At 36.8% G+C, this 16,432-nt stretch overlaps 1 protein-coding gene across 3 annotated transcripts in view; it reads right to left on the reverse strand.

The window, feature by feature from the left end:
* The window catches only part of LOC120852514 (dual specificity mitogen-activated protein kinase kinase 5), a 263,024-nt gene that overhangs the window by 153,510 nt on the left and 93,082 nt on the right, over positions 1-16,432 (reverse strand). For all 3 annotated transcript variants that reach the window (XM_040225792.1, XM_040225791.1, XM_040225793.1), the window contains 3 exons: positions 15,385-15,453; positions 15,210-15,291; positions 4,304-4,365 (listed from right to left, as the gene is read on the reverse strand). In XM_040225792.1, the coding sequence (XP_040081726.1) occupies positions 4,304-4,365; positions 15,210-15,291; positions 15,385-15,453 (213 nt within the window). The remainder of the gene's footprint in view (positions 1-4,303; positions 4,366-15,209; positions 15,292-15,384; positions 15,454-16,432) is intronic.

The raw sequence follows: 16,432 nt of genomic DNA on the forward strand, positions 1-16,432 counted from the left end.
CTGTGGTGCACAGGCTTAGTGTGTTCTCAGTCACTTCAGTAGTGTCCGACTCTTTGTGACTGCATGGACGGTAGCCTGCCAGGCTTCTCTGTCAAGGGATTCTCCAGGCAAGAATACTGGCATGGGCTGCCATGCTCTTCTCCAGGGGCTCTTTCCAACCTGGGGATTGAACTCGTGTCCACCTGCATCTCCTGCCTTGTAGGCAGATTCTTTGCCCACGGAGCCACCTGGGAAGCCCATGTTGTGGCTCAGACGGTAAAGCTTCCACCTGCAAGGCAGGAGACCTGGGTTCGATCCCTGGATCGGGAAGATGCCCTGGAGGAGGGCATAGCAATCCACTCCAGTATTCTTGCCTGGAGAATCGCATGGACAGAGAAGTCTGGTGGGCTGTAGTCCACGGGGTTGCACAGAGTTGGACACGACTGAGCAACTAACACACACACAAACATACATATGTTTAAGCAAATGTGGTTAATTGTTAACAATTGGGGGGTTTGGGTGAAGCATCTTTGGGAATTCTTAGTATTTCCAAATACTAGTTTTCTGGAAGTTTAAAATTATTCCAAAATAAAAACTTTCCCATAAAACATTTTAAATGGCATTAGGGTAGGAAACAACAAAGTATGTCAAGATGATGGATCCTCACAAGCCATTCTGACTGGCTGATGCAAGCGTATGTGTGGAAGCATGTAGACAATATTGAAAGGCATGTAAAAGAAAGAAAGAGAGAAAATAAAAACATCTGAGTTAGATTTTGGATTTTTAAAATTTAATAAAATTTAATAGCCCGAATTAAGAATAATTAGTCGAGTCAGATACTGAAAAGATGTTTCCGAGACCTTCAGTACATGGGCGACAGTGCTACCTTCTATGTGGGAAATTTAATCATTAAAAGTCTCAAAAGTCTTTATATAGAAATTGTTATAAAAGGAGATACATATGTTTTCGTTCATACCCACTGATCCTGTATGGACGTGAGTGTGAACTTAACAACCTGAAGGCTGACTATTCATAACTAGGCATCAGATACAAAGGACACAACACTATTACTAAAAATTTACTGCAAGAATTTTTAAATGTCCATCATTACAGACATTTTTAGGTGAGTCAGGAATATAAGAAAAACTACCATTATGAGAAGTAATTGGCAATTTACATATCTTGAGAATGATGGAAAGAGAGTTGGGGCTAAATACGCAAGGATTTTAGTTGATCAAAAAAGATTAAGAGCAATATTAAAAATAGAAATATAAAGGGAAAAACAATTTTAAAAATATGAAAAATGCAGAAGATAAAATCTATATCAATTAATGCTGAGCAGAAGTTAACATATTTAATTATTCTGAGTGGAATGTACTCCTGAAAAATTTGCTAATGCATTATAATCAATTCTATGATATATTTGTCTATTTGAAGAGAACAGAATACATATCTATAGTAAATTATTTCTTCCAGAATTCAGACTAAGTGGCATTACAATAAAACAAATGTAATCTGAACAGTAAGATAATAAAAAAAGAAAATATTAAAATAGCAATAACTAATACAGAAGGAAGAAACAGGACAAAAATATTTCCTTAAATGCTTGTAAAAAAAATAACATCAACAATAAAAACAATATCTTCTTTGAGCAAAGGACAAGGTCATCTTATTTAGTAATCACCTTCTGAGTTCTGGAAACAAGGTTAAATTTCTCAACATAAGCTTAGTTGAATGTAATAAAGCTTTCCCATTAAAGCTAGCTCCCCACTAAAAATTAGTCCCACAGAAAAGGAATACTCAGAAAACATACAAGGCGAAGTCAATCCACCATATTCAGATTACTGGGCAGAGAAAAGCAAAATAAATACTGATTTTATGATACTTGCTAAAATTAAAAGTTTTGTTGGAGATTCAAAAAAGAAAATATTCTTCCAACTTTGCCAAAATAGACTACATTTTCCTTTAGAAGAAAAATAAGTGTACAGGGAGCTAGCAATCTGTTCATTGAAAATCTAGAGAGTATTATTGGTATTCAGCAAGCTAGGTTCCACAACAATGACTTGACAAAGCCTTGACACTAAAAGTGCTTATATCTGCTGTCAATCACTCACTCCTCGACATGTCAAGTGCACACTGTTTCAGGGACAACTTCAATCAACATTAGCACTCACCGTACACAGTGTCACTGCTTCAGAAATAAGAGGAAAAATAAACTGTGTTAGATGGCAGGGAAAGGCAGAAAGGCATTCTTCTTTATAGGAAGGCCAGATTCAAACAAAGTGGAAAAAAATCACTGAGCAAGTTGGAAGGCTGAAATCAACCAGTTTATATGGACTTCTTTTTCTGGGAAAATACTCTGTTGCCATACATCCATCAAGAGATAATGTGAACAACATATTATAAAGGCTGACAGGGGTCTATTCTGTAATGAACCTTGGATCTGTGGACCTGTACAGCATGCCAGACTATTAGAATTCAGAAAATAAAGTTACTGTGGGGAGGGAGAGATGCCAAGATGAGGTTCTGAAGCAGTGTATACTGTTACTCTTGTATTCTTTCATTTGTATTTCTGTCTTTTACTTTTAAATGTTGTTATTCCTTACATTTCCTCCTCTTTTTTTCTCATTTTCTTAGGAAAGCAGAGGGAAAGAGTATGGGGCCCAGAGTTAAATTGCCCTGGGTTCTGATTATTACTGATTAATTACAGAACTCTAGGCAAGCTATTTAACTTTGCTGTACCTCATCTTGCACATGTTTAAAATATGTACAATAATCTATAGTTACCGTGAAGGTTAACTGCATTTATTTATTTCAAATGCTTTTCACTAAAACCATTGTCATATTTTCGATTACCCAATAGGTAAGCCCGTATTGGAGTTGGATTTTTTTTTTTTTTTTCTGACTCCATTCACTTCACAGGCTTCCCACTTCAGGAGAATTGAAAATAGCAATGGCCTTGTGTGGCTGTCCTACACAAGAGGGAGGCAAGATTTATGAACTCCAGGAAGAACAAGCTTCTCTTCTGAAGAAGGCAGATTCCTATTTTAGCCAAGTTTGATAGATAATTGAGTACAGAGAACTCATATACTTTTTTCTTTTCCAATTGGTATCCCTCTTTTTTTTTTTTTTTTTTGCCCTTTATTATACGTGTTATTAAACTTTAGAGCCAAGAACTGCCAAAAGCCACAAAGCATTCATTCCCCCCGAGATGAAAAGAGGAAATGAAACATTTTTATTTTCATCTAAAATGGTGATTTAAGTACTCGAATTTCATACTCATCTACCTAAACATGTAGATTAGAAGCTACTTAGCAGCAGTAGCATCAGAAAAGAAAGTTCTCATCACCCTGGGCAGTTCACACTAATAATTGGAAAGAAAAAAGGAAAGCTGTGAATTACAATGAACTAAGCCTAAATAAGGGTCCATGTTGGATTAAAGGATCTGAGTTGTCAGTTTGATGTATAATGAATGCGAAAATCAGCCATTTAATTAAATGGTACATGGTATAATCACTTTGTTCTACATTAAACTGCTTAAGTTATCAGAGTGCCTTTAGGTTAGCAACTGTTTACTATTACACCACCCATGACTTCTCTTAGACACTGTTTAGCCTATGTTATTCCAAATTTGAAATCTGGAGTTTAAATAATAATGTTAATTTAGTTGATATATTTCATCAGTTTATTAGTGAATATAGAAAAATGGAAAACAAAGGAATAAATTCCTAGATACAGATGGTGAAAAAATTAAAAACCAAGTACATAAAACGTATACAAAAATCTTTAGAACTAAAGTAGTATTTCCTTGCAGATGGTTTTACTTTAATAATTTAGGCTTTAAACATATTTTCTAATTGTATGCCTGTAACTACAAAATGTCAATAAAACAGGTTTCTTTTTGAAGAATGTGGAAATTTTACTGATTAATAAAGAGTAGTAAGATCCCTGCAAACACATGAACTAGCACAAGTCAGAATATGCAGGAAATTCCCCAGTGGTCTAGTGTAAGGAGTTGGCCCTTTTACTGATGGGGCCCAGGTTCAATCCCTGGTCCAGAAACTAAAATCCTGCAAGCCGAATGGTGTGGCAAACAAAAAAAAAAAATCCATAAGCCTGAAAACTGTCATGTTTCTACGTCATTATTATAGGGTGGTCTACAAAAGGAAGAAAGGACAAAAATGATGAGTTAAGAAGATCCTGACAGTCAGTAGGGATTGAAGAAAAAGAAAAACAAAAAATCCTCTAAGGCTATAAGGAGAATAATGCCTGATTAACACAAATAAATCATCCATATGTCATAGAGTGGAAGCCATATACTCACCGCCACTGCAATTCTTCCAAGGACATGCTCTGGAATTTTTCTATATACATCCAAAGATCCTCCTGTGGAGACAAACATGTTGTATTACGACAAATGAAACTACCAGAACAGTGCCCCCTTGGACACTGGGCCCCTCCTCTGACATCCACTGTGAGACTATCTTTTCCTCTACTTACAACATGAATTGGATGTCTAGGGTAAAATTAGCTTTCTAGTCCAATTTTATTTATGATGCAATCATAATTCCAGATGAAGCATAACTAGACACTTTCATCTTATTCTCAAGTGTATAATCATACACATGAAAAACTGAAAGAAAGTAGTGAAGGACCAGCTAAGTATCTGTACTTTATGTAAACCTAAATACATACACAAAACTAAAGATTGATAGGACAATCATATCTAGGGATCTCACTGTGTTAACAGTTTTCTCAAAGGTAAACCAGGACCTTATCTTAGAGTTTTCACATTAACCAAACAGAAACTGGTAAGTATAATGTTCAAAATACACATAAAAATTAATAAAGTAAAATGGCAATGTTAACATCTATCTAAATGTATGTTAACTTTCAAATTAGGTACTATGGCAAGCAATTAACATATTCCAAAGAAGTTATCTTAGAACAAAATAATTTTTTGTTTTTTTGGAAATTCTCTGATACTATTTTGAAAATGACTTTATGAGGTTAAAAAAAAAATCTCCTTAGTCATAATATTTTTCACTAAAATGGTATTCACTAATATCCTTCACCTTTACCAAACTGAGCTTTTGGTGGTTTCTAAAAAATAAAATGACTAGATTATAAACATAATAAAGACAGAAGTCATGTCATTTTGATTTTTTATCAGCCTAGAAATTAGCACAACTAGCAGAGAGTACATATTCTGTATCTGTCAGATACATAAATAAGTGAATTGAAATCACTATGAATTTTACCAGATAGGTTAAGTTGCTCTGAAAACAGTTTCAAAAGAAGGGACCACAAATCATGTGCAGCAATAATAACATGATTACAATAACTGCGTAACTTTCCCAGGAAACTATTTCAAAGGAACCAATATTCATTTGGAAGTATAAGGCAATGGCACCCCACTCCAGTACTCTTGCCTGGAAAATCCCATAGACGGAGGAGCCTGGTAGGCTGCAGTCCATGGGGTCGCTGAGAGTTGGACACGACTCAGTGACTTCACTTTCACTTTTCACTTTCATGCATTGGAGAAGGAAATGGCAACCCACTCCAGTGTTCTTGCTTGGAGAATCCCAGGGACGGCGGAGCCTGGTGGGCTGCCGTCTATGGGGTCGCACAGAGTCGGACATGACTGAAGCAACTTAGCATGCTTATTAGATGTTTAATCTTACACAAGTAGTATAAGAATTTCAGGAGGTTATGCAAAGAAACACTACTTTACTCCTACTAATGATATGATTATATGAGAACTATTTTAACCACATGCAATAACATTTCTTTGAGTCAAGGGTGAGACTTACAGTCTTTCAGCTCCATGAAGGAATCTTGGAGCTGAAAGACTGTAAGATTACCCAAGATATCTGAGAAACAATTTTTGTTTCTATTATAGGCTAAAAATTCAAATTTAACAATTTACCACTAGATGATTTGTAAGTATGCCTCATAAGATAATACCATGGAGCATATTATCCTTTTCAAACACAGTTAAGTCTATTTGGCAAATACAAAATTTTTTAATGTGAAGTTTTCCTAAAGCTCAACATCAGAGAAAAAATTATTTTTCCCTGTAAAAAATATTACATATATTCAATATATAAAGAAACTGGCTTTGTATTTATCCTGTTTAAAGGAGGAAAATGATCACTTCTTACAGCAGCTTTGGCTTGTATTTTCTAGATTCTGATGAGAAGCTGGAAATCCACAGTATGACTAAACCTTATGCTTTGTCTCTGGGTATTACTGGGAAGAGAATGAAAAAGACACTTCTGCAACGAGGTGAACCATATTTATTTACTAAAATGGCATTTTTATTATATATGCAATAAAAGTGAAAACATGGTAGAGAAAACATTTCATGTTCTCATTGATCTTTCAGATGAACTGGCAGTTCCAAGGATAAAAAAATCTCACGAATACCAAGCTTTACATGTTGGTATTTGGAATGCTCAGAGAGTTTAGCAGGCCAATCCCCTATGACGTGAACAGCTCGAGTGGCTCAAAACTAGCAGGTGCAAATCTATTCACATACACTACTAAGAAGTTCTAAGAGGAGATTTACTTTTACATAGGCTATAAATCAGGGCCTAATTAGCTAACAGGACAATAGTCAACAAGCTAAATCAAAAAAGGCAAAGATTAGGTTATTACCATTATTAGTAGAACAAGCCAAAAAGAAATCCCATTTTGAAGTAATTCACTGGTTTTTGTAAATATCTATTTAATCTCAGTTATATCCCACTCTCCTTAACCATCCATATGGGGAAATCTTTACATAGCTGGCTTTGTTGTCATCACAGATTCATCTTGTCTTTGACACAATCATTAGATCCATTTAGAATCAAGAGTTCTGAGACTTCCCTAGGGTCCAGTGGCTAAGACTTCACACTCCCAATGCAGGGGGCCCTGAGTTCGAGGTCAGGAAATTAGATCCCACATGCCACAACTGAGTTTGAATGCTACAGCAAACACTGGAGATCTCATATGCCGTAACTAAGACCTGGCACAGCCAAATGCATACATACAAATATATATTTTTAAAAAGAGAGTCAAGAGCTCCTACTAAGCCAGATGAGTTCTCATGATATTAAATAATTCTTATCAGGTTAAACATGGCAGAGGATTTTCAGTTGAATTTTTACTGAGGTTCACTATCATTTCTATCGTATAGGCCATCCCCCAAAAGCAATCCTTAGACTCATCAAATCTCAGCACATTAGTGCTGGAGGGACATTAAAGATCAGTCCAATAACTTTATTTGACAGGGGAGAGAAACTGAGTCTTGGAGAGTGGGGTGTTCTAGTCATAGCCATGAGTCAGTTGAGGCCAGAACGCAGGAAAGCCTGGAGTCTTTGACTTCTTAGAACTCCAAAGATCTAAAAGGTTTCCCCATAACACACAGCTTGAGAATCACATGTGAACTTTTTAGTCTCACTGAAATGAGACTATATGACACACACTCAGAGAGATAGATTAATCTTAGCTTCGATACTGGTATGCAAGGTATGTAGAGACTCATTTATCTGTTGCATGTTTGGTTTGATCCTTTTCCTCACGATTCCAAGATCATTGGTCCAGGTCACTGTGACCTGTCACTTTCTTGCATTCCCAGCCTTTGTCAGTCATTTCCTTGCATGCTACTATCTACCATGAGAACTAGGAGGAAGAATGCTAATGGAATAGCAAAAAACTCATCTCAACTGCCAAACAACTACACAGTTCTGCTGATGAAGTGGGGCTATTATCTTCATTAAATTAAGTCAAAGGAACTCATGGGGTAAGGTCTCTGCTTATCCTAATACAGGGCTACAATACAAAGTAGTATCTTGCATGTGGAATAAACACAGATATGTAGCTAATGAACAAAGCAACATTACTGTGATATCCATCTCAACATTTTCCTTAAAATAATGATTATTATTATTATTAATTTGGAAATATTAAAATAGAATTCCAGTAGAACTATTCAAAACCCTAAAGAATGATGCCATCAAGATGTTGTATTCAATATGTCAACAAATCTGGAAGACCCAGCAGTGGCCACAGGATTGGAAAAGATCAATCTTCATCCCAATTCCCAAGAAGGGTAATACCAAAGAATGTGCTAGCCATCGAACAACTGCACTCATCTCCCATGCTAGTAAGGTCATGCTTAAAATCTTGTAACAATTTCCAGATGTCCAAGTTGGGTTTAGAAAAGGAAGAGGAACCAGAGATCAAATTGCCAACATTCACTGGTTCATAGAGAAAGCATGGGAATTTTGGAAGAACATCTACCTCTGTTTCATTGACTACGCTAAAGCCTTTGACTGTGTGGATCATAACCAACTGTGGAAAGCTCTTAAAAAGATGGGAACACCTGACCATCTTACCTGTCTCCTAAGAAACCTGAATGCGGGTCAAGAAGCAGCAGTGAGAACCCTGTAAGGAACAACTGATTGGTTCAAGACTGAGAAAGGGGTGTGACAGGGCTGTCTGCTGTCACCCTGTTTGTTTAACCTGTATGCTGAGCACATCATGAGAAATGCCGGGCTGGATAAGTCACAAGCTGGAATTAAGACAGGCAGAAGAAATAACCACCACCTCAGATATGCAGATAATACCATTCTAAAGGCAGAAAGCAAACAGGAACTAAAGAGGGTCTTGATGAGGGTAAATGAAGAGAGTGAAAGAGCTGGTTTAAAATTAAACGTTAAGAAAACTAAGATCATGGCATCCGGCCCCATTACTTCATGGCAAATAGAAAGGAAAAAGGTGGAAGTAGTGACAGATTTCCTCTTCTTGGGCTCTAAGACCACTGTGGATGGTGACCGCAGCCATGAAATCAGAAGATTGCTTCTTGGCAGGCAAGCTACGATAAACCTAGACAGTATGTTAAAAACATTACTCTACTGACAAAGGTCCTTATATCAAGGCTATGATCTTCCCACTGGTCACATATAGTTGTGAGAGCTGGACCATAAAGAAGGCAGAACACCAAAGAATTCATGCCTTTGAACTGTGGTGTTGGAGAAGAGCCCTAAAGTCCCTTGGACAGCAAGGAGATCAAACCGATCAATCTTAAAGGAAATCAATTCTGAAAACTCATCAGAAGGGCTGATGGTAAAGCTAAAGATCCAATATTTTGGTCATTTGATGTGAACAGTGACTCACTGGAAAAGTCCCTGATGCTGGGAAAGATCGAGGGCAGAAGGAGAAGGGGGCATCAGAGGATGAGATGGCTGGATGGCATCACTGATGCAAAGGATGCCATCACTGATGGAATCACTCTTTGGATGGGGCTGCAAAGAGTCAGACATGACAGGGTGACTGAACAGCAACAATTATTAATACTAAAAAAATTGAAATCTGAAGCCACAAGCAAGAATTTCAGAAGCTCTCTTAGCCTCTTCCTGTTGAAAAAAATAACTGTCCTTTCTTTCTTTGCAACATGGGTTGTGGGGGAAACAATTTACTCCCATGATGGTAATTCAAATACATGTACATAAAGTCTCACATGATATATTTGGTTATTTCTGAGTGAACTTAATTTTGACTTAATGAGAAAGCATATCATATCACTTCCCTCCTTGAAACCTTTTAATACATCCTAACAAATTCAGACTGAAACAAAAATTCCTCACCAGGACCTATAAGACCTACACAATTTAGCTTCTGCCTACTTCTCTGTCCTCTTGTCTGGCCCCAGGTCCTCCCAAACCACCAAGACTTTCTTGTGGGGCCAGATTACACCATCTTAGAGCATTTATACTTGATATTCCCTCTGCCTTGAAGATCCTCCCTAAGCTGGCTCACTGACTCAGCCTCTGTGAAAATGCCACTCCCATAAAGAAGCCATCCCTGACTGTCAAAGGTAGCACCTCCTCTCCTTATTAGTCATCATCTATCTGCTTTAGGTTCTAATTACACCTACTCCTCTCTGAGAACATACTGTATGTTTCTTGTCTGTCTCCCCTTCTAGAATTTAAGTCCTGTACCAACAGGGATTAAGTCTTGTTCACTGTTGCACCCCCAGGTTTAGAATAGTGTCTGAAATAAAATGCTCAATTGATATCTGGAAATAAACAATATATGATTAAAATAAACAATGAAACGCTACACTGAAATGACAGATCTAGGTTGAGGGAAAGTTGTGAAGTTTTACTGCAATAGTAAGAGAAGGATTGACAGAGGATGGTACAGTTTTTGGTCCACATATTTTTGAGGACTGTTTTGTTGTACGACAGAGAGGATGAAAGTCCAAAAAAGAGAGGGTGGTTAATGAAGAAACTCTTCCAAGGGGGTGCACATGTAAAGAGATTTACGTTAAGCTGCTCTTCATGTGAGAGGTGAATCAGGTGTGTGCAATTGTGACTAAGTTACAGGTGGAAGAGTGAGGACCTGTGAGAGCTCACTATTGTCTCTGAATGAGAAAGAGCCAGGTGAAATCTGGGGGAGGGGAATCAAGTTTTAGAAGAGTTGATGAGGATATGAGAAAAACTGAAGTGAGAGATTTAATTGTTCAGGGACCAGTTAGCGTGGAGTAAAGGGAGTTGCCAAAAGCAGTAGAAGGGTTTAAGAGCCTAGAGAGTGATGAGTCTCAGAAACAGTATTAAATATAGACTACAAAGTGAATATTTTAAGTTAAGGATTTAAAGCTTTAAAATGTATTAAAAGGTGATATCACTGAAAATGGCAAGTTATAATAAGGTCCTCTGAAAATTCCCTTCTCTGCAAAAGCAATGAAAGAACAGACAAAATTTGTCAGAATCAACCTTTTCAGAACTCTGGAAATTAGCCAAAGGACTGTAGCAACCCCAAAATTATTTGTTCAGGACTATGCTTGAATCTTGGTAAGAACAGCAAGCTCTGTGGCATTTTAACTTGCCTGCTCTCCACCTTCAGTACAGCCTTGAAAATCAGCAGCCTGCCAACACAGTAAACACCAGCTGCCTGATAGTCACTGCACAGGCAGAGTTCAGCTGGTGCTCCTTCAAGATGATATAACAATTAAAACATATATGCATCTAACAACAGAATGCCAAAATATTTGATGCATAAACTGACAGAACTGAGGGGAGAAACAGGCAACAAAATACCCCACCTCAATACCCCACACTTTCAACAACAGACAGAACAACTGCACTAAAGATTAACATGGAAATAAAATCCTTAACACCATAAACCAACTAGTCCTGACAGACATCTGAAGAACACTCTACCCAACAACAGCAGAATGCATTTTTCAGGTGCACACTGAACATGCTCCAGAACGATGTTTTAGAGCATAAAACAAACCTCAGTATGTTTGAAAGGACTGAAATCACACAAAGTATGTTTTCTGACCTCAGTGGAATATTGGAAATCAACAACAGAAGGACAAATTCAACATGGAAAATGACACACTCCTAAGAAAGAAATCACAAGGGATTATCTTCATGGCGAATTAGAAAATACTTTGAGGTAAATGAAAATGAAAAAAAAAAAACACCAACATATGAAAACTTCTAGAGTGCAGCTAAAGCAGTACTTAGAGGGAAATGTATAGCTATAAAACACCTACATTAAATAAGAAAGATTTCAAATCAATATCCTAACTTCACACCTTAAAAATACAGAAAAAGAGCAAACTAAAAACACTGCTAGTAGAAAAAAATGAATAAATATTAGACCAAAGGTAAATGACAACAGAAAAAAATAAGAGGAAAATCAAAGAAATCAAGAGTCTGTTCTTTGAAAAAGACAAAGAAACTGACCAACTTTTAGCTACCCTGAAGAAAAAAGGGATATGGGTCAAAAGACTAAAATCTGGAATGAAAGAGAGAACATCAGTACTCACTTTACAGATATAAAAATGATTATAAAGGAATACTAATTGTTTACCAACAAATTAGATAATCTAGATAAAATGAACAAACTTTCAGAAAGCCACAAACTACCAAAACTGTCTCAGGAAGAAACAGAAATGCTGACTAAACCTATAACTAGTAAAGATATTGGTTGGTAATCTTAAAAGCTACATCACAATACTATTCAGTATTACCGGAAGCAAATTTTGACGTATGTCCCAACTTGGATGCATCTTGAGGACATTATGAAAAGTGAAACAAGCCAGTCCCCAGAAGACAAATACTGTGAGATTCCACTTAGATGAGGCATCCAGAGTAGCCCAATTCATAGAGACAAATGTAGAATGTTTGCTGCCAGGGGCTGGGAACAGGACGTAGAGAGTCATACTTTCATGGGTATAGAGCTTCAGTTTTGCAAAAGGAAAGGTGTTCTAGAGATATACAGTGTCAGTGGTTGCACAGTAATGTGAATATACTTAATGCTGTTGAACTACACCCTTTAAAATGGCTAATATTACGTAAATTATATATGTATTATACCACAATTTAAAAAAAAAAACTTCTGGAAAAGACAGTCTTATGCACACCGTCTTGCAAATCCTACTTGGCCACGTAACAATGGGCCTTGGGGCTAGAACAGTTGCTTACTAAGAGATAAAGAGGCCATATAGCCTGTGGTGGTTTATCTCCTTGTTTTGGACCCTTTCCCTGTTTTAGGCTCAATATGTACTTCTCTGTCCTGTTTAAGCATGTGCCTCAATGGACCTTAGGCATACCTTCAGTTTTTAGCATTTCTGACTCCAAGGGAGTGAGGTGGAGTGGGGGCTACTTTTGCTGCAACACTGATGGATATGTGCAGGCCAACTGCCCTCCACAGACTGCCAGGAGGGACCTGCTGCTGGCCACAGGAAACTGACACCCACTACTGAAGCTGATCCTGCTCTGTCTCTCACTTTATTATGTGACTAAAGAATTGTTCGGTCCAGTGCTTGCCTGGATTGTGTTTTTCTTGGCAACGCCAGTACCAAGACGCAATGGGCAGAAGTACTGGACTTCTCCTAGTAATAGACAGCAGATGCCACCTGACCATAAGAACTACTCACAAACAAAACCCCAGGACCAGAGGGCTTCACCAGTGGATTACACTGAACGTTTTAAGAAAAATTAACATCAATCTTTCCAGCAAACTCTTCCAAAAAATGGAAGAGGACAGAACACTGTACACGCATCCTTTGAGGGCAGAAATATCTGGGTATCGAACTCACACAATGACATTACAAGAAAAACTACAAATCAATATCACTTAAGAATATGAATGTAAAAATCCTCGGCAACATACTAGCAAACTAAATCCAGCAACATATAAAATGGATTATACAAGATTGGTTCAATATGCAAAAATCTATTAACACACTATAACTATGGAATAAAAGACAAAAAAACACATGATCATTTCAATAGAAAAAGCACTTGACAAAATCTAATACTGATTTATGATAAAAAATATACAATAAACTTGGAAGAGAAGGGGACTTCCACAACTTGATAAACAACACCTACCAAAAACCCACAGCTAAATCATACTTGATGATGAAAGACTGAAAGCTTCCCCTCTAAGGAGCATCAGTGCTCATCACGGATGAAAGAGTAAACAAAATATGGTACATGCACATAATGGACTATTAGGCGGTCGTAAAAAAAAGGAATGAAGTACTGATAAATGCTATAACATGGGTGAACCTTGAGAACATGCTAAGTGAAAGCAGCCAGACGCAATGGCCACATACTGTATGATTTCACTTATCTGAAATGTCCAAAATAGGGAAATTCATAGAGATAAAAAGTAGATTAATGGTTGCCAGGGACTATAGGGAAGAGAAATAGGAAGCAACTACTAATGGGTGGGGAGGTTATTTCTGGGGTGATAAAAACATTTTGGAATTAGTGGTAATGGTATATAATCCTGTGACTGTACTGAAAACCACTGAACTGTACAAATGCACATCCTTCATTTAGAAGGATGAGTTTTATGGAATTTGAACATACCATCTTAATAAATAAATTTTTTAATGTAACACAAATTGAAGAGTCAAAAAAGGGTGACAGAAAGCCATAAAACAATGACACGTACTGGCTCTGTGAAGGGCTCCCCAGGTGGCTCGCTGGGAAAGAACCCACGTGCCAACGCGAGGAGATGCAGGAGACGCGGGTTCGATCCCTAGGTCAGCAAGAGCCCCTGAAGGAGGAAATGGCAATCTGCTCCAGTATTCTTGCCTGAAAACTTCCATGGACAGAGGAGCCTGGCAGGCTACATATAGTCCATGGGGTTGCAACGGTCAGAATCAACAGAGTGAGTGAGCATGCACACACTCGCTGGCTCTGTGAACTCACTTTTTCTAGCTGGTCTCCTTGAAGAGTAATTGTCATACTACTATGTTTGTAAGACTTTTAATTCTTGATATCTACTATAACAAATTTAGACCACATTCTTATAGTATCAAGGTATCAATGTAGGCTCATTAAAAAGTCTTATAGGGAATGAACTAACTGTATTATTAATATAATGAAAATGCCCCAAATGAACTATATATATATATAAAATATATTTATATATATTTGGCTGCATCCCTTGACTTGAGGGATCTGCGTTCCCCAACCAGGGACTGAACCCAGGTCACAGCAGTGAAAGCACTGAGTCCTAACCACTGGACCACCAGGGAACTCCAAATGTTGAGTTTTAATGAGCTGGACATTAAAAAATTGAATCTCATTTCAAATGGGTAAACAATAACAATGGCGACATCATTTCACTGACAGGGAACCAAGAAACCTGCATTTTTGCCATAATATTCAGATCAAAAAAGATTTACCAAAGTAGAAATGAATAAAAAATAAAGGAAGGAAGGAAAGGGCTAGAGTCCAAAGAAAACTAAACACATCTTGGCTAAACAGCTGTGCTAGAAAACAATTTCTTATCTTGCAATTAAGAACCGATTTCTTTCTGAAAGACATAGGACATTGGGTTAATAGATTTCTTTAAAAGAAAATCTGTTTGGGCTATTGAAACATTAAAAGAACAGAACATCTGTTTCACAAGTGAAGACAGATTGTATAGAAGAATCAAATATCAAACCACCGATTAGACTAGCATTTAATCTGTTCTATTTAAATTTTCAATAAAAGTAAATGAAACTACATTCTTGAAATTATAGCTCAACTATAAATATTTAACACTAGGAACCCTTAACATTAAGATGTTTTAGAGCATAAAGGAGGTACTTATTAGTATATTTTAATTATTTTTAATTCTACTTGATACCTGTATCAACATCAGGTTTTAAAGTATTCTACTCTCAAAATCACTTTTAAAGTATTATAAAAGGGAAAACTCACCATCCATAAATTCAGTACATATTGAAATCCTGTTCTCCACGAAAAATGCACCATAAAACCCTATGATATATGATGAATCACACTGTAACAAAAATAAGACAAAAGCAGTTAAAAGCCTGCAAGCCAATACCACAGGCATACTTTATAAGGAAAAATAACCAAGAAAAAAAATTACCTTATAAAGAATTTCCAATTCAGACATAATTTGCTTCTGAAGTTCCAGTGTAATATCTAGTAGTATGACCTAAACATATAAAGGAATCAACATTCACACATTTATTCACCTTAAAATTAAATCTAGCCATATTCACTATGAAATATAAAAACTAAAAAATATGGTGTTTCCCCTATTCATTCCACCTTTCTCCTCTCCACCACCATAACCTCTGGTAATACAAACTGTGTCCACGTCTGTCTAACACTTTGTATTGGAGGAGGTGGTATAGAAGTGATTGATGGGATCAAGGAAAAAGCCAGGTCTCAAAGGTCAGTATTAATGGCTTCAAAAGTCAGTTATGTTATAACACCCTTAATTTACACACCCTATTTTGGCCACATTGGTTATTTTGAGACGAGGAAGACCGGAGTGACCCTGAAACCATTAAAAATTAATTGTCTTGTAATTCAGATACTGGGCAACGCAGAAGAGAATGATAAGTAAAAATAACATTTAAAGTAGATTTTTAGTAATGAGAGAAATAAGGAGTTTTTTAAATATATTAGGTTTTTATACTCTTCCAATTGGGTAATCTTTCTTTGCCACAACTGTTATAAAATTGAGCTTGAAGGAACCTCAGAAATTATTTCACCTAATTCCTTTCTTTCTAAAGAGGAAGAAACCAAAGCTCTGAGGAGTCACGAGGCCTGGCAACATCAGGGCCTCTCTCTGATTCCAAGGACCACACACTTTCCAGTATGTTCCAAGGCTTTATGGTTTTCCTTAAAATATCAACCACTCAGTCAAATTCGTAACACAGAAATGTACAATAATTTATAAACATACATAGAACAAATACTAGTTTATTTTGAACACTTATTTTAAGAAAGAAGACCATCAACCATTCAAATTTTACTTAGCATTTACTGTGAAGTCAATTCAAAGGGAATTGTTTTTTACTTAAAAAGAACAGTGATGATAATAAAATAACTAGACAATAGTTTTAAAGATTTGTGGCAGAGTTTCTGATTCCAGACATTTCTAGATAAAAACTTATTCAGGATTA

This window comes from Oryx dammah, unplaced genomic scaffold, assembly GCF_014754425.2.
Source record: "Oryx dammah isolate SB20612 unplaced genomic scaffold, SCBI_Odam_1.1 HiC_scaffold_26, whole genome shotgun sequence".
NCBI classification, from domain to species: domain Eukaryota; kingdom Metazoa; phylum Chordata; class Mammalia; order Artiodactyla; family Bovidae; genus Oryx; species Oryx dammah.